Genomic DNA, 18,927 nt, shown 5'->3' on the forward strand with positions numbered 1-18,927 from the left:
TTTCTTCCCATTCCCCACCAAACCAAAAGCAAACCACCAAGGTTTTTATACCATTCTGGTCTGTAAACCTACATGTAATCCTCGCTGCATTTGTTTCCTGATGAACGCTTCTTCTTTATGACTCACTGACTTTAAGGTCAGCCGGACCATTCTGATCATCGTCCAGGCGGTAGGCACCTCTGGCAGGATGTACGATAGGCGGCAGCGAGTCTGACTTTTCAGTGTGCCTCGACTACCCAGATCCTGGCCACTGGTTTCCAGAGTGGCTTCTGCATTTTATTTAATTTTTAAATGAAGTCTCTTAAACATTTTAAAACCTGGTATTTCATTTTACATACAACCATAGTTTAGTTTATAATTATAGCTTATTAGAACGAGACTGTCTAAAAATGTTAAAATGTATTATTGGCATGCAAACCTGTAATCAGAGTGAATAATGAAGACTCATAGGTCAGAAGGGACCAATATGATCATCTAGTCTGACCTCCTGCACAAAGCAGGCCACAGAATCCTACCCATCCACTTTTATAAAAACCCCAACCTATGTCCGAGTTATTGAAGTCCTCAAATTGTGGTTTGAAGACCTCAAGCTGCAGAGAATCCACCAGCAAGTGACCCATGCCCCACGCTGCAGGGGAAGGCGAAAAACCTCCAGAGCCAATTCCCATCGGCCCTGGAGGAAAATTCCTTCCCGACCCCAAATATGGCGATCAGCTAAACCCTGAGCATGTGGGCAAGGCTCCCCAGCCAGCAGTCAGGAAAGAATTCTCTGCAGTAACTCAGATCCCATTCCATCTAACATCCCTTCCTAGAGCATCAAGAGCAAATCCTAACATGTTGATAGAAAGCCGTTAACACTATTAATTGAGGTTAATGTCACCAAGATGTAATCCTTAAATATCCAAAGATGTAGCTAGGATCCATTTTGCTTTCCTGAAGTGAGAAGGAAATGACACCTTCCTTTCATAGGAACAAAACATGCATCAGTAAAGGGTAAACTTTCAAAGAGCAGGTAAGGACTAAAACTGTGGACTTGCATGGACTTTAATGGGAGTCAGGAAGGTAGCTTGTTCCCTCATCCAGCTTTTAAAAATCTGTTCTTGTGAAGAATGAGCAAAAGTCTGTCTACCATTAAAGGTTTTCCTCTACATTTGCAAAGTTCAGTGTGTTCAAGTAGTTGTGATGTTGTTTGCTTAGGTGAAACGGAAAGCCCTGACGCTAGCGGAGATGCAGGCCTTTCTCCAGAAAAGGATGGATGATGATGAGAAGATAAGGATGGACATTGAAAAAATTTTAAATGAACTCAATACGTAATTTTGCTTATTATTCTTACATTCACATTCATGTACACTTTAGCACTCTGCTGACACAGAATTAAAAGTCTAGTGAGAAGTGTACAGTTCTGTACTGTATCACACTTTTCTCTAAAACTCATCTAAGAGATGTAGAGCCCAATTCTGAAAGAGCGTTGACTTCAATGAGAGGTTCAAACCTGTAACACTGTATTTTTCTTATTCTATCAGCTACTACTATACCATCTGGTTCTCATCACCTTTGAGATGGGAGTGTTATTTGGGAACAAACTCCAAGAAGATAATTTATACAAAAAGAAATGTACTTGACTAGGGTGGGGGAGGTTTCTGAGATTCCTTTACAATTATTGATAACATTTTTGTTTGTTCAGTAGGGGCTTTCTCCCTTTTAACTTCTGCTTGACCTGGCTGGGAAGACAAAACAGTCTGTATGGAAAGAAGCACTCACTGTAGGAGCAAATAAGAGAAAACAGGGTGTGAGGGAGCAAACCCTTGCTGAAGCGTGCATTTGATCATTAGCAAACACAAAGAATTATGCAAATCGGAGTGACCCTTTTTTTGGTTCTCAGATAATTTCCTAATCTTTCTGTTACCCTCTGATCATAGTGAAGATTTAAAATACAAGCATTTTATCAATCACTAAGAACTGCTATTGGTTCTCTGCAATTTTAGGCTACGAGAGGAGAAGATGAGGTTTCAACTGGATTTGACTATCCAATTTCTGCTTAAACAAGGACAGGTGGAATTGGAGAGTGCTGCTGAGCTAATACCAGATTATACTGACGCTATTCTCCTTCACAAGAGTGTTATTGAAGAACTGAATTGCACAATCTGGGTAATTTACATTTTCTGGAGGAAATTAAGGGCTTTAAATGAATGGATTTTCCTTTTGGAGACAGCAGCTTTTCATCTAGTTTGACATTGCTGTAATACATGATTTAATCTCTTTTAATGCACTGCCATTTACCAATAGGCTCAATTGTCACCTTTTTTTGGAAGGTCCTTGAAGCTATTATGAGTTCTGTAACATCTCTAATATAAAGGCTACTGTCTTGAGCACTGATCAGTGGCATCCTGATTAGTGGAAAGGCAGCATCTTAAAGCACTGTGTCCATTCTGTACATGATGTATACAGAGAATTAATATCCTATACCAGGGGTCAGCAACCTGCCAGCCCTCTGCCCTGATGCCCCCTCACACTCAATCTTCTGTCCTACACCCCCCATGCCCCTCTGCCCTGACCCCCCCAACAACCAGCATTCTGCTCTGCAGCCCCCCAAACCCCCCAGCCCTCGTCCCTGACCCTGGACCCCCCTAACCCCCTCAGCCTCCCCTACACCCCCCACCCCACCTCATCCCTGTACCCCCGCATCCCAGACTTCTCCTGAACCCCTTCCATGACCCCTGAAACCTCCCCACCCAGGTCTGGGGTCCTGGCCGCAGGCCTGCCAAGCCCGCTGCCGCCTAGGTAACAAACCCCAGGCTGGCAGTGAGCTGCAGCAGCTGGCAGCGTAAGATCAGCATTTAAATTTAATTTTAAATACCCTTTTAAACATTTGAACCTTGTTTTACTTTACATACAATATTTAGTTAATAATAAGACTTATTAAAAGACCTTCTAAAACGTAAAATGTATTACCAGCATGCAAAACTACTTAGAGGTGAATAAATGAAGACTCCGCACACCACTTCCGAAGCTCTGACCCCTGGCCTTTACTGATAGTCTCAGATCTTCAAAAGTAATCATTGATGTTCAAATAAGTGGCCCAGGGTTCCAGATGGGAAAACCACTAAATCCAGGAAAGATAAGTATAACCTGTTCTCATAAAGAAAAAGGTCTGCTATTAGGGCTCTAGTTTTGGCAACAATGGTGAATAACCCGAACCTCTCTTCCTAATATCCACAAATCCCTTTAAGGCTTTGGAGGCTGGGGATTGTGTTTTGTTCTAGCCTCCAAGGGTATGGCCAACCTTATCCACATGTACTGAAGGTGCTATTGTCGAGCGAATTTTCAGTGGCACTCCACAACTGCCCAGTCCTGGCACCAGTCCAGGGGTCGCTCATTTTAATTTAATTTTAAATTGAAGCTTTCTTAACATTTTTAAAAAACCTTAAATTTACTTTAACTACAACAAAGTTGTTAAATTACAGACGTCTAGAAAGAGACCTTCTAAACAATTAAAATGTATTACTGGCACGTGAAACCTTAAATCGGAGTGAATAAATGAAGACTTGGCACATCACTTCTGAATGGTTGCCGACCTCTGTCCTATACACCACTCCTACATTCCCCAATTGTGCAGTCATGTCAGGTAACTGAACGCTGGGTTACAATGAAACTTCCAAAAATTAAGTGATTCTTCTTCAATATAAAGGTGAAATTGTGGGATCATACAAATTTCATTTTTCATACTCACATTAAAGGTTATTTTCTTGCCATCCCAGCTGCATAAAAATTTGCTTTTTATTTCTACCACATACAACCTTCAGTGGTAACTGCAAAATTCCTGACACTGGGATGAGTTCAAATATTGTAGAGGAAAAATGCTTAGGCCCACATTTTTAAAGGTGTTTAAGCATTGCTATGCTCACTATTGCAATGTCTACCCAATTTAGGAGCCTTAATGTCATTTCCAAAGAAGATTTAGGCACTTAGGAGCTAAAATTCCATTGACAGGCACCCAAATCACCTTTGAGACTGACAGGCTCCTAAATTAGTTAGGTGTATTGCAAGGCTGAGCTCAGCAATGCCTAAATACCTTTAAAAACCTGGGCTGTAGCACTTATATAAGATGGGAGAACAGACAGGAATTGACTGCAGTTTGTTTCACCCTCATCTATGATACAAGGCTTAAGCAGTAACGTTAATTTGCTTGCATCTTGCAGCAAAACATCTTGCAGCAAAAGGCAAGAAGTGTCATAAAAGTGCCAAAAGGCAAGAAGTGCCATAAAAAAGAACATAAGAATGGCCATACTGGGTCAGACCGATAGTCCATCTAGCCCAGTATCCTGTCTTCTGACTGGCCAAAGCCACATGCTTCAGAGGGAATGAACAGAACATGGCAATCATCAAGTGATCCATCCCATCAACTCCCAGCTTCTGGCACTCAGAGGCTAGGGACACCCAGAGCATGGGGTTGCATCCCTGACCATTTTGGCTAATAGCCATTGATGGACCTAGCCTCCAGGAATTTCTCTCTTTTTTTAACCCAGTTATGAGTTTTGGCCTCCACAACATCCCCTGGCAATGAGTTTCACAGGTAGACTGTGCGTTGTGTGAAGTATTTCCTTTTTTTGGTTTTAAACCTGCTACCTATTAATTTCATTGGGGGACCCCTGGTTCTTGTAGTATGTGATGGACAAATATCACTTCCTTATCCATTTCCTCCACACCATTCATGATTTTACAGACCTCGATCATATCGCTCCTTATACATCTCTTTTCCAAGCTGAAAAGTGCCAGACTTTTTAATCTCTCCTCATATGAAGTTGTTCTATACCCTTAGTCGTTGTTGCCCTTCTCTGTACCTTTTCTAATTCTAGTGTGTTTTTGAGATGGAGCAACGAGAACTGCATGTAGTATTCAGGTGTGGACCAACCAGGGATTTATATAATGGCATTATGATATTTTCTGTCTTTATGCCTTTCCTGATGGTTCCTAACGCTGTTAGCTTTTTTGACATGAAGTCTGTCTGGACACCAGCCTCTGAAAAGGATTGCAGTGTAGCCCATTAAAATTACTGAAATTAGAAACTGGGAGTCCTATCTATTCTGTTTCAGCAAAAAATTATTCCATAATCCATAAATTATACTAAAATTAATCTTTTTTAGGCTCAAGGAGAAAAGAAAATTGCTAGCATGGTGGAAAGTAAAGACTTCTCTAAAGGGATATTTCAGCTGGAATGGGAACATAAAAAAATGAAGATGCTGATGGAAGATCTAAACCAGAGAGCTCGGGATATTCAAAATCTGCATGTTTCAAGAGATCGCCAGCTAGTAAGTAACTCTGAAATTGAGATTTTTATCTGGAGAAAAGCTGCTGTCCATGTTTGTACCATTATTTGTATTCTTCAGTTGTCCTACAGGGAAACCTAGCCCAAGCTAGGACAGCAATTTAACCTTAAGGACTAAATTTTGCTTTGACATTTGTGTAACTCTGAAGTCTTTGGAGTAGTACGGGTGGAACTAGGCCTGGGAACATACGATTAAAATCATTCGTTAGTGGTAAATGTCAATTTCACCTGACGCTCAGAAAGAGAACCCCTGCTCTCAAAAAAATCCATCAATAACAGTTGGCAAGTGCAGACTCCCCTGGACCTAGCTCCTACAGGGATCTGCTGTTACTGGCCCCTGGCCGTGCAGGAAGCCTTCTGCAGCTGTGCTGTCACAGGCCCACTCAGTTACTCAGCAGTGGAGTTAAGGTGACCAGATGTCCCAATTTTATAGGAACAGTTCCAATTTTGGGGTCATTTTCTTATATAGGCTCCTATTACCCCCCCGTCTCGGTGCCAATTTTTCACACTTGCTGTCTGGTCATCCTAAACAGAGTATGCAGGACTGTCCCCTGGACCTGGCTGGAGGTCTCTGCTGGACCGGGACCACAGCCTCGCCTTCACTTGAGTGCGTTGGGCCCCTCAGCTATGCAAGGAGCCTCTTGCAGCACTGCTATCAGTGCTACCCTAACTCCCCTCTCCCCCACTTAATTTCCTAAGAATATAAGAGTGGCCAGACTGGGTCATACCAAAGGTCCATCTAGTCCAGTATCCTGTCTTCTGACAGTTGCCAATGCCAGGTGCCCAAGAGGGAATGAACAGAACAGGGACTCATCAAATGATCCATCCCGTTGCCTATTCCCAGCTTCTTGCAGAGGCTAGGGCCACCATCCCTGCCCATACTGGCTAATAGATATTGATACTGTCAAAATTATTTTTTTTAAAATGAATTCTGTCAAGCCTAGGTGTAATGGAGGGCAGAACAGGTTCTAAACTTCCAAGTATCAATATTAGCACTTAAAGCAAGGAATAAGGATTTTACAGCCTTATGTAATTCACTTTTAAATAAAACATATTCTTGATCTTAAATGAAAGTTCTGAAGTGCCTCCATTTGGTATCCCACAGAAAATCACATTAGTGTGCTTTTTAAATAATTCTTAAATAGAAAGACAGCCACTTTTGAATTTTCTGACTTCAGAAGTACAAAAGGGGGACTTTTAGGACTGATGCCAACAAAAGAACCAACAGGTGACTGTATGATGGAAAGTTCCTGCAGCAAAATCACCAACAGCATTGCTGTTTGTTTGGGTGATCCCAAAAAGGCTTACCTGAACTAGGAAGTGGACAAGTCATCTACAAACATCTGATTTCTATTGGTCATGAATTATTTAAGACTATTTTATGCTTCCCACCTGACAACAAGATCCTTGCAAACAATATGCTACCTATTGGTGTCTCCCAGAGAAAGATTTTAATAAATTATCTAGAAAAATTACTGTGAAAGTCAAGTAACAATAAAATTCAGAACTATAAGGGGATCACTTCATAAAGAAAAAGCATACCTTCTCAAAAGGTACCATCTGTTAGAACCATGCTTATGGGCTCTGTGGGACATTAGTCTCTGTCTAGCTAGATTAAGCAGAAACATTTTGCATTCTCCCCCATGAACATGGCTTGGGGAGCATATCACATCTAATTTAATACAATGTAAACGGACTTAAACAGCCTGATTCTGTCATTGGGAGAAAGGATGTAAAAGTTTGCCTTTGCTATGTAGAACATAACCTCAAGAGCCTTAGTCACCAAAACCATTGGACTTTCTTTTAAGACCTCTATTCTTAGAGATTTTGAGAGCTTCTTCTGACAACAGAAACACTTAAGATACTGAGTATATTAGAGTTAACAATGCTAATAAATGAATATATGAATGCTTGAATAGAATGTTCTTGAGTACTCAAGCAGCATCTAAGAAATGTTCATTTTATGGTTTATAGAAATGCTTTGTGCTACGCAAGATTAAAACAAATGTTTTTTTTTTACGTTTCATATAGCTTGACTGCCAACCTAGGATCTTGGACTGGTTGAAAAAACACTCAGATACTTAGTAGTCTGATTTCTCTCTTTTTATTCTGCAGTTCCTAAGAATACTAAACTATGACAGCCGCATCACCCACCAGGTTTCTGTAATGGAGCAGACGCTTGGTGTGATGGATAAGGTAAATCCTAAATGTGTCGTACCTATTGAGTTCTTGGGGGTGGGCGGGCACAAGCAGCTTTAATAAAGACGCATATTTGCTTTATTCAATTGGAAATGACAGCTGCACAAGAAGAAGGTGAAGAACCGTCAGAAAGTATTTAAAGATCTGGAGAAGCGCATCTCTCTAAAGGAACAAGCAAACTACAAACTCAGCCAGGAGCTGCAAGAAATGCTTGTGTCTGTTTCAGAAAGGCGGCATATCTTTGAAGCAGCTGGTGAGTCACATTCTGTAGCATGCTCTAGGTCACAAGTAAAAGACATTCATAAAAAGATCTCCAAGCTGATCAGTTCTTCTTTCCATCAGCAGCACTATAGGGACAAAACACTGCCAGCAGCAGATTTTTGTTATGTTACATATACACAAATGGTATTACCCTGCCTAAGACAGCAATTTCAATATCCATCAGCCACTAAGGATATGTCTAGACTTGAGATTTTTGCTCCTGTTGTAACTCAAGTTAATTAACTGTTGCTAGTATAAGTTGGTGAAACTCCACTGAAGTCATAAAACTACTCCTATTTGTATCAGAGACTTTAGTACAATACCTTTGTCCTCTCTAAAAAATAAATTCATCCCTCCTCCGCTCAGCATTTATGCCTGGGCAAAACAGAAATAGCAATACATTGCAAGAGCAAAAATTTGTCCTCAAGTGTAAGCTCTTTTGAAAGTTTAGCCTTGTCACTGAAATAAGATATGCCCTGGGGCAGGGCCTACAATAGATATTTTCTCTGATATGAACTATTTCTGATATTTTGGTTTGCACAGACACACAGCTAGTTTCTGAAAAAGCTGCAAAGGAGCATTACCAGGATATTGTGCAGCGACGACAGCTAGTGGATCTTGCAAAAGAACAGGCCCAAGAGATTTCAGTTCTTCAGGCAGAAGTTGAAAGGCTGAGAATGAGAACATTTCCTGCCCTTTTTGAAATGGAATATTAGCAGAAGGGTACTTCCACCAACATAAACGCAGATGAGTTCATCATTGCTTATTGGAGATGCATCTCTCTACAAAAGAATTGATTTTTTCTTTTATTCACTATTCTAAAATATTTTACTAGACTGAATATGAAAGCTGTTTTGTACAGTTTATACTCAATTTTGGTGTGCCTGTTGTAATACTGCAATTTATGATTTCATAGCTTAATGACAGACGTGTTTATTACTATAGAAGTAGATATTCTGAACAATACTGTCACCTTGTGTATTCTGTGGTGTGCAATGCACATTCCTATGATGCTGAAGAATGGAAGCAATTCAGTAAACCCTGAATTGTATTTACTTAGGAAAAAAATATGGGGCAAAATTGCCAAATAATGTAACTAAAAATAGTTTTGTTAGACATCAATTTCTAGTATGTGTGTTGAATGAAACCACAAATATACTGATTATTTAAAATAAAACAGTTCATCATCATTGCTTCATGATACCATGATGACAGGCAGTATTACATGCACTTTACCTTGACTATATTATAATTAAAAAAAAAAATACAATACTCCTGCTTCATTTAACTCCCAAGTCTTGAGTTCAGGTTCCCATATTTTAACTCATTAGTTGATGGCATCGCACACTGAACAGGTCAACCTCGGTTAACATCACAAGAAAATGCTCTCAGCACTGTTTAAGTGTCTGTTTTTTCAATTGCTCTAATTGACATGATACACAAGTCTGAACTTGGAAGGCTTGGTAAGTGAAGTAAACTGGTTTTCAAAACTGTTTTAAATTCTGGAAGATACAATTTAAGTCTACATCCCCTGTTAATAATTTTGAATCCTAAAGAGTTGAACATCTTTTCATTTTTAAACCATTATTAGTTTCATTTTATTTCTGCTCTTAAATTTTATTCCACTTTACTGTATTTAAAAAAAAAATCTAACAGTCCTTAGATTAAATAAGCCTTATTAAAACTACCCTACTGGACTCTTCTTAAACAGTTTCTACTATACGCCCCACTAGTGGAGTCCAATTTCAGATGTGTTGGCATAAGATTTCTTCTCATACCACTTCTCTCCCCAAAGAGATGGGAAGCAGATAAGGGAAAGAGGAACCTTTAGTAAATTCTACCATATGGTCTAAAATGGACCTGCACAGGAATTTCCTGCCATTACAATTTCTCCCCACCTGTTCTAAGTTTTCTTCTTTCATCTTTCCTTGGAATGGGGCTCCAACTTGAGGCATATTTCCTAAGTGACATCACTAACAGCATTAATATTTTTGTTTAGCAAATACTATATTTGTTACCAAAACTTCTTGATTGCAGTTACTGCCTCCTTCTAGATCTGACTTCTGTTTACTGCTTTATCATTAACTATGATTCATAATTAGTCTAATTACCCCTCCATGGTTCTTCCCAGATTTCTTACCTCGTACTAAGTCCTCAGCAGGAGGCAGGGGTCGAATTCCAATCTAGCAGAACCGAAGAGCCCTGGGAGGGCAGCTACTCCCTTCTGGATGCCCCATCTTCTTACCCAAGCCACTGTATCAGCCTCTTCTTCATCTTAGTAACCACGCAGATTATCAAATTATTTAATAATAAACACTTCTTGTATAAATTCCTAGTTAGCAGTAAAATTCACCCTATACCTGCCACCCAAGAGGGCCTTGCTGCAGAATTTAGGTCTAATGTCACCTGATAGACGGGAGCATGGTATTCTGGAACAGCAAAACAAAAATATACTACTTAACTCAGATTTTTCCTGATTTCCCTGCAGATATATCAGAAGCATCTTAGTGTTGAGGAAGGGAGTCTAAATTGTCACATGTACAATAAAACCAAGTTACAGCAGATTAGGAATCTGTACGTGTACAATGAATTGGTGCATTCTGGAGGTGTGTGGGGCAGTTAGGGTTCTTATAAATTTACACTAGATGAAGCAGGTTTCAAAGTAAAAAATAAGAAATTCAGCAAAGAAAGAAGCAGCTAAAATAAATGGATGGTCAAGGAGGAGACAGTCAACAGGGAAATCAACTTCTCTCACACAATCTCTAATTAACATAATAAAATACCACTCACAAATTGGAACTAAAACACAAGACGTATAAAGGGAGAAATGGCTTTGGGATTTAAGAAGAATAATTGCAGAAAGGTAAATTAAATGCAGCCATTTAAATACATTAGACACAGTTCTGTTTTTGTTAAGCACCATAGAATATGTATTGCTTCTAGTATCACAAGAAATAAAGCCATGTACAAAAACTCAATATTGCTTCAGTAACTGAGAATATGCAATGTGATTACACCTGAACTTAATCCTTAGAAAGCTCGCATCAATTGACTGGCAAATTGAAGAAACTTTCACAATATGTATGTGTTGAATTCCTCAACATCTTAGTATAACTAGAAAAAGCAGTTAACTCGATCCCAATATATCCAACAAGAGAATGTACAGTGTAAAACTGATCAGACAAGATGCAGCCCGCTGTTTAAGTACAATATTACTAGATTTCATTTTCACATCCACTAATGGCAATTTTCTCAATAAGTAAGTTTCTGCCTAACAGATAATCCTTTCCAGAAAATAACTGCTTCTTACAGCATATACATAAGCACAGTCTATTCCAACAATCCACTACTGAAACAAACTATCATGATGGTTTATCAGTTTATAACAGAAACCTTTGTAATTGTAAATTACATATCTGTAAAGTCTTCTTCTGTTCTGCTGTAGTGTAGTAACTTGTCTTCTAATCCAAAATTGTCTATCAACAGAGTAAGGCTCAGTTTATTGCCATCTGTAGACAAAGCTGACTGGAGTTCATAAAGCATCAACTGAGTGCTGCATCTCCATTTCGTTATCAAAGATTGCAATTCTGATGGGTTATTCTGAAATGGGGAGGGAGAAAGGTTACTTACAGAGTCGCAGAAATTATAGAAAAACAATGTTTGGAACTTTACAGATATTTATATACCTTAATTAACTGAAAGAGCCCCCAAACAATTACATTAAAAAACTATATGCAGAGAGAATTTCTGCCTCCTCTGGGGTGGAATGCAACAATTACTTCTGTAGTGGTGCTGTCCAAGACAGGAAGTGGGAAAAACAGCTCATCCACTTAAAACTACAGTGGAAGCTTAGGTATGAAGAATGCAATTGAATTAGAATTTGACCCCTCATCATCTACAAAAAGTTGCATGCATCTTTATCATCTATATATAGGATCTCTGCACTTTCAGCAGTACAACATCCACTAACGATGGGAAATTAAGTTGTAATCAAACAGAGAAGTGCTATCTTGTGAATCAACACTGTTTTCAGCAATACCTCGGGCTGCATCAACACTGGCAGCATTGAGACCCAAGAACCTAACATGATGAAAAAAACCTGTGCCTTGTCTACCCTACAGCTTCTGTGGTTATTGCTTTTAGTAGAGCTGTACTGTTGGCAAATTATACATCCGACGTTGTCTAGTGTAGACAAGACATAAGCATTGGTAGTCTCCCAGTCAAGTGCAAACACTTTTCACAATAAAAGACAGAGGTCAAGAACAGTTAAAGATTTATTTGAAATAAACATCCAGTTTAAAGGTCATTCTTAAAGAGTTACATTATTATGCATTATTTTTTATTGCATTCTTTTAGTTTGGATGATGAAAACAGAATAGTCTTTCATTTTGATTTCTCATCAGTTTCAATTTCAGGTTCTCATATATTAGCCCAATGCTGCAATCTTTAGGCTTGAAACACTACCAAGGAATGTTTTTGTTTTAAAAAATATTTCCCCAATAGAATTTAAAAACACACAGAAACATTTCCATTAGAGTTGGTCACAATTTTTTGAATTTTGAAATTAAATTTAAAACAACAGGAAAACAAAAATAAATAAATCAACCAACTTTCTTACCTGCTTTTTGACTAGCTCTAATTTCTACTGGTTTTAGGAGTTTATAAAAATGTCTTTTTACAGAACCAAATTTGCCCTGAAATTAGGTCTGCCCTGTCTGGCCCCATTTCAAAAAACATTAAAAGAGAAAAGATTTAGAGCGGAGATAGCGTTGACCTATTCAGAAACTCTTCTCACCTTGGATCTGTACATCTTGACCAGTTTGAGTCTTCGAAGCAGCTCTTCCTTCTCTTGGACCTGCTTCAACAATCTTAATTTTTCCGCCAGTAATTCTTGTTGACTAAGGTCAGCCCCCAACACCACAGAGTGTGGAGAATTCTGAACAAGTCTGCAACAATGTCTCTCCTCTACAGGACTATTCAAACTTGTATTTGCAGCACAGTTCTTCTCCAGAATTTCACAGCTATTTTGTAATCTGGAACAGGATTCTTTTGCCAACAGAGCCCCTTCCTCAGAAGTTCTGTAATCTTTTTCTTCAATATCTACTTTAAGGCGTTTTGCCACAGTGAAACTGGAATTAAATGAACGTCTCGCTTTCTTTAATCGCTCCTTAAGTGCTGTGCTCATTGGCTAAAGAAAATGACAAAGGAACAAAAAAAAATAATCAAACAATATTTTTGCTAATATAAAATGTTTATTTGGGAGAAGAACAAACAGAAGTGACCTTAATCTAAGTAGTAGGTTTACCAGTTCAATTTTTACAGTATATGTAAACCCTACTATGATATAAATTTTCACAATTACCACTACTGAGTTCACAGATGTGAGAGGAGGAAGATAACTGCTCAGTCACATGTATACCTACACACACACACACAACTCAAAAGCTAGTCGTTAAGAAAGAGTTGTGGCTCCAACCTTCCTGACTTCATCTCTCAGGACCAAATCCTGCTGTCCTTATTCAATGACTCCAGGAGAATTTTCTTTAAGAAAGGAAGTACAACAATCCTAATGGTCAAAATTTAGAAACTGTTACAAGTCAGTATGTTACCATCTCTAAAAAAATCTCAGCATGGAAATCTACTGGAGACTTCAGAACTAGAGAGAACTCAAAATACCTACTGGATCAATAGCACAGCCTTTTTCCCCCGTTTTAGTTTCACATATTGCTCACAATATGCTATGTACTTTCCAAATATAAAGCCTGGCATGAACTCCCAAATGTAAGGAAATTAATAGTTAAAGAAAAACTACAGTGTAATATATTGGATAGTACAATCACTATAAATATAATTATAAAGAAGTAAATCAATAAGTTTCTGTAAGTAAAAATCAATAATTTTTTTTAAAAACCTCTGCCTTCATGACCAGTTCATAATGCAAAGCAGGACTGAAGGAATCCTTTCCTCCACTGGACAGCTCTGCAAGTCAACCATTTCAAAGTTATTTGTAAGGCAGATCCCCTATTTTTTGGTTTAAGGGAAAAAACACAAATCTGTAGGTATTAAAAAAAAATTAAATGATAGAATTCGGCCTATAGTAGCTTTGAAACTGTTTTCATGTGTCTTCTACTAGGAACATTTTTGCAGGTCTATTCTGCGGGAAAGAAAGCTGCCTCACTGACTGAATGTAAACACAGATATGTCTAAATACTGCTTTAAAAATCAATTCAATATGAGCCTGATTTTGCCACCCTGACTCAAGATGAGTAGCACTCAAAATCCAAATGGGACTACTTGCACAGTAAGGTACTATCCAACATGTGTACGGGTAGCAGAATTGGACCATACTAAATTAATTTAAATTGACCTAATTTAAGTTAACTAATGCAAACATAATATACTGCTGGGGGAATTCTGCGCCACTGTGCAAGCACAGGGTTAAGGACCCCTGAAGATTTTTTCCCCTCCTGCAGAATAATTTATTCTGACAGGGAGGTGAAGGGAAGCCAGGAGAGAGGTCATGCTGCAATTACACTTTTCACCCAACAGGGGCTGATGTGTTGCCAGAAAAGAGGGCAGCTGGCTCATGGCTGGAGCAGCCAGCCATGGAGAGGAAGGGGGCAGAGGCTGCCTTCCTCACAGCACCTTGCGGTACAGGGGCTAGTGGGGTGATAACACTGAGCTAGGGGCTGAATGAGAGTGGGGTGCAGAGCCATATGGGGCTGGGAGGAGTGGGGATGGCTGAGTGGGTTTGCCAGAATACATAGGGACATGTGCAGATATGCCCGGCTGAAAGGGAGAGGCTAGGGGTCAGCTGGTGTCTGCATGGGGGAGGTTCCCCAACTCCATAACAGTCCCTCCCCCGCAAATAAAACTGTTCCATACTTCTCCCACCCACACCCAACAACCCTCCAGTTTTATTCCCAGGCTCCTTCCCAGCAATTACTTCCCTCTTTCTTAGCTCCTCCATTACCTCGACTTCCCTAAGCCTTTGCACTGCTTCTGAGGGGTGAGGGAAATACGTTTCTGTATGGTACTTTAAATGAATTATTACTCAAAGTCCTGTATTGATATTCTAAGCAAGGAATCTGTTTATCAAAAAAAATTCCTGAATTTTTTTGTTGTCTGTTTTGTTACAGGTATTTTGGAAAAAATTACCAAAATAACTGAAAGTGGCATCATTGTGTTATTTTGACAAATAAAATATGCAGAATTTTTAAAATATTGTGCACAGAATTTTTAATTTTTGGCCCAATGCTTTTAATGTTTTGGCCCAACATTCCCCCAGAAATAATAATAGGCATCTTCTTCTCTGTTGCAATTCTCCAGCTGTAATGGTTATTCCAGGTAGCCAGTCCTCAGATTTCTGTTCTATCTGAAACAAGCATTACCACTATTTCTACTACAGCAAACGCTGAACATCACTGGACCTCATAGATGGTCATCAGAAGAATCAAATAAGTGTCAGGCCTGAGGCCATGAGCCATTTCTATACCAAACTGCTTTTTAAAGTCCAAGGCCACCATTTTAGAGTGGTTATGGTTTTGAGTGTCTCAGTGTTACAGTAACCAATCAGAGGCACATTACAGGGCTTAATATCAGAAGGTGGGTGCTCAGCACTTTCTGAAAACCCAAAGTCATTGAATTAAAAAAAAAATAACTAGTCATCCTTAAAGATCTTTGCCTAATATTTTATATCCTTATAAAATATTTAAATTTTGAGAAAACCCAAACAATATAGTTAAAAAAACACTTATCACAATCTGACCCTATGCTGGCCAGGCCCCTGTTTTAATGTGTGCCATGGTCAATTTATCACCACCAAATGGTGCATGCAGTGGCATTACATCAGAGAAGGAATAAGCAATGTAGAGTTGAACATCGTAAGACATAATACATTGCATTTCCATTTTGTATAGCGTTTTTAATATAAGCTGTGCTCCAAACTTGGAGTTAAATAATACCAATTTGATTTCAGGGGTGATCTGAAAACAGATGGGAAAGTCAGCAAGGAAAGCTGTCAGAGCTGTCAGATGCAGCAAAGGGTAATGCTGTTATAACTGTGGTAAGACTGTGATGTGACAGACTAAGCTAATACTAAGTGAGCAAAGGGAGGGGTGAGGTCAGGGAAGAGTGGGCTGGAACAAGGGCGATGTGATTGCATTATTCTGTATGTGTCAAAGTACACCTCTACCCCAATATAAACGCAAGCCGATATAACACAAATTCAGATATAACTCGGTAAAGCAGTGCTCTGGGGGGGCTGCGCACTCTGGCGGATCAAAGCAAGTTCAATATAACGCGGTTCTACCTATAACGCAGTAAGATTTTTTTGGCTTCCGAGGACAGCGTTATATCAGGGTAGAGGTGTATAGGCAGAAGCAGCAGCAACATTCTGTATATGCCGGAGCCTAGAGAGCTAAGACTTGGAGCCTTTTGTACAGATGAGAGGAAGAATTTAAAAAAGTGAGTTTAAATAAAGTCCTGAATCTCTTTATAGGTATTTATAAAGGTTTCTCTCATTTCTTAGCTCAGCATTCAGGGTGTTCAGCACTTAATGCATGTCATGATCAAAGCACACATACTTAGAGAACATTTCCCATTAATTTTAATTCTGGGCATAAATTATCTGTTCTCACATACATTCTGTCAAAGTATTCCATGGACCGCAAAACATCAAGTAAAGTTTGCTTATCATTGGTGCTGCAATACCTAGCTACAATGGGAAAACTTCACTAATAGAATGGCATATAAAAAGTTTTCATACCTTCTTCCCTGAGCCGGTGCTCTGAGGAGCTAGTGTCCCACGGTCCTTTGGAGTACTGCACAGTGACGTTGATTTGTCTAACAATGGCGTTTCCATCTTGAGAACAAGTTAATATGCTGTAGAAATAATACAGAAACATATTAATATGCAGAATAGACATCTGACTTGTCAAGTCAGGTCCTTTTCCCTCTGCTTAAGGTTAGAATGTGATGAAACAGGACCACCAAGTGGCCAGAGAAACAAATTAAAAGCGATGTAAAGAAAATACCAACACTAGGCTATTTTCCAGTTGTTCAGTTTACAAAGTCATCTATTTATACAGGGCGGTATTCTGCCAACCTCATTTCCACAGAATTGTACACTGCTCTGTGAATAACGCTCTTGATTACAATAGGACAAATGGCAGTACTACTCACTATAAGGTTAAACAAAACTTAACAATAAAAGGCCAAGTTTTGCCATTTATTTGTCACTTTGGTGTTCATGTAGGATTAGAAATAATGTACTGCATAGAAAGAAGAAAGATAAGAATATAAAATTAATATGGTTTCTGGTCTCCATCATCAGCTCCGTCATTTGCACCAACACTAGTGGGCAATCTCAAACTCTCCAGATGCAGTGGCATGGATTTATAAAGAAATGGAATCCATTATCATATGCTCAGAAAAGGCCAGATCCTGCCATATTTTACTCATATGCATAATCCTCACTGCAAACAGACACCCACCCCATCAACTTCAAAATCTGAGCAATTCTTACTACTTGTCTGAGTAAGGATTACTCCTATGAATAAGGCCTTGAAGAATCAGTCCCTCGGTTTGGCTATTTCTCACTTTGACATAAAAGGTTGCTAAGAGACACAGGATTTTTTATTGTTCACCTGTACAAGCAATTAAGATTTTTAAATAAAATAAAATAAAATAGTAATTATATATACAGGGTCTCTGAAAATAATCTAGTATCTTATTTGAAGTGTGATCCTTTTAGGCATGCCCCGTGGATAAATATATTACTCATGCAAGTGGAATTTTTAGATTAAAATGAAGCTGCCCCAATTTGCTCAACAAAGCACACTGATTAACATGGTAAATACTTCTCCGCACCTACCAACTTTACATTGATTTGACAACATTTAATTTTGTTTATGCAGTGTAGTGTAGCTGTGTTGGAGGATATTAGAGAGACAAGATGAGTGAGGTATTATCTTTTATTGGACCAACTTCTTCTGAAGTTTTCTTCTTCTGAAGAACAACAGAAGTTGGTCCAATAAAAAAAATTAACTCACCCACCTTGTCTCTTTAATTTAGTTAGGCATTTTTGAACCACCTGCTAATGCCCAAAATGCAGCTGGAAAGTTGTCAGTTATGCCTTCCAATGCCTGGAGACTGACATTAGCAGTTTAGAAACAGAATAGAGAAGCCTTTTAAAGTTAAGGGTATTTAAACAAGTTACGTGAGTACTGTAGTGTAAGATTACATAAAGTACCATCTCCCCACTGGCTGAGGGCACCAAAGCGCAGCTCTCCAAACCCTTACTGTCTCAAAGAACGAGCTACAAAGGAATCCAGTTCAGGTCCAGGTGGCTGCACAGACAAGGTATTAGCCCTTATTTGTCTTACTGCTAAATCAAACCCATGTTACATTGCCATTCAGGATTCAACACATAGTATTCTATTCTAAGTTAATTTTTTAAAAGGCTGTAAATCATGTGTCTTAGCAAATGGGTAGCATTTGCTGAATGTAACAGTGGTAAGTTATTTTCAGAGCACAGTAGTAAGTTACTTCATAGTTTAAGCAAGAGGCTAGGAAAAATTCACATCATACCTATACAATATTTCACAGGTAAGTAGTAAGTCTCTTCCCACTAAGCAACAGAACGTTTGAAAACCTGAAAACAACCTTCAACAGAGTTCAGTATCTTTCTGAAATCGAGTGGCCCGCTGTTAGCCTTTACACAGGTTACTTTTCTTCAAAAAATTATTTATTCTACTAACAAAAAGTTTCCAAGGGTGTCAGCATACATCTGTAATTCCACTTCTCCATAGATCTCTGCAACTCTACCCTGCATAGTGAGAATCCTCCCCTTATGAATCAGGATAAATATTTTTCTGCATGCAAAAACACCATTTAACACGGGGGTCGGCAACCTATGGCACACGAGCTAATTTTTAATGGCACGCTGGAGCCTGCCGGGACTCCAGCGTGCCACTAAAAATCCTGCCCAGCCCAGCACGCTCTCCTCTGCCCTCCACTTCCCCCGCGGGGGCAGGGAGCAGAAGCATAGCCGTGCGCACGGGGTGGGCAAATGGCCCCACTTTCCCGGCACGGCAAGCCGCGGAGTCCGCGCTCCCGGGCCGGAACGCGGGGCCGAGCGC

General features: G+C 39.3%; 2 protein-coding genes across 10 annotated transcripts in view; one reads left to right on the forward strand and one right to left on the reverse strand.

The window, feature by feature from the left end:
- Positions 1-9,580, forward strand: part of CFAP43 (cilia and flagella associated protein 43) — a 106,559-nt gene extending 96,979 nt beyond the window's left edge. For 6 of the 8 annotated variants that reach the window (XM_075072877.1, XM_075072879.1, XM_075072878.1 and 3 more), the window contains 6 exons: positions 1,198-1,310; positions 1,986-2,148; positions 5,145-5,309; positions 7,442-7,522; positions 7,625-7,778; positions 8,330-9,580. In XM_075072877.1, the coding sequence (XP_074928978.1) occupies positions 1,198-1,310; positions 1,986-2,148; positions 5,145-5,309; positions 7,442-7,522; positions 7,625-7,778; positions 8,330-8,502 (849 nt within the window). In that variant the 3' untranslated portion in view covers positions 8,503-9,580. Of the gene's footprint in view, positions 1-1,197; positions 1,311-1,985; positions 2,149-5,144; positions 5,310-7,441; positions 7,523-7,624; positions 7,779-8,329 lie in introns of those variants that run through there. The other 2 variants (XM_075072881.1, XM_075072883.1) reach the window with 2 other exon arrangements.
- A 947-nt stretch (positions 9,581-10,527) lies between these two features.
- Positions 10,528-18,649, reverse strand: SFR1 (SWI5 dependent homologous recombination repair protein 1). Of its 2 annotated transcripts, none has more exons than XM_032786120.2 (4): positions 18,547-18,649; positions 16,554-16,669; positions 12,582-12,974; positions 10,528-11,386 (listed from the first exon to the last, which is right to left on the reverse strand). In XM_032786120.2, the coding sequence occupies exons 2-4, from the start codon at positions 16,647-16,649 to the stop codon at positions 11,195-11,197; spliced, it is 681 nt and encodes a 226-aa protein (XP_032642011.1). In that variant the 5' UTR covers positions 16,650-16,669; positions 18,547-18,649; the 3' UTR covers positions 10,528-11,194. The 2 variants fall into 2 exon arrangements, with proteins under 2 accessions (XP_032642011.1, XP_032642012.1); XM_032786121.2 differs by lacking the exon at positions 18,547-18,649 and adding an exon at positions 18,377-18,515.
- Positions 18,650-18,927: the final 278 nt, after the last annotated feature.

The sequence above is a fragment of the Chelonoidis abingdonii genome, chromosome 16 (assembly GCF_003597395.2).
Source record: "Chelonoidis abingdonii isolate Lonesome George chromosome 16, CheloAbing_2.0, whole genome shotgun sequence".
In the NCBI taxonomy this organism is placed as follows: Eukaryota; Metazoa; Chordata; order Testudines; family Testudinidae; genus Chelonoidis; species Chelonoidis abingdonii.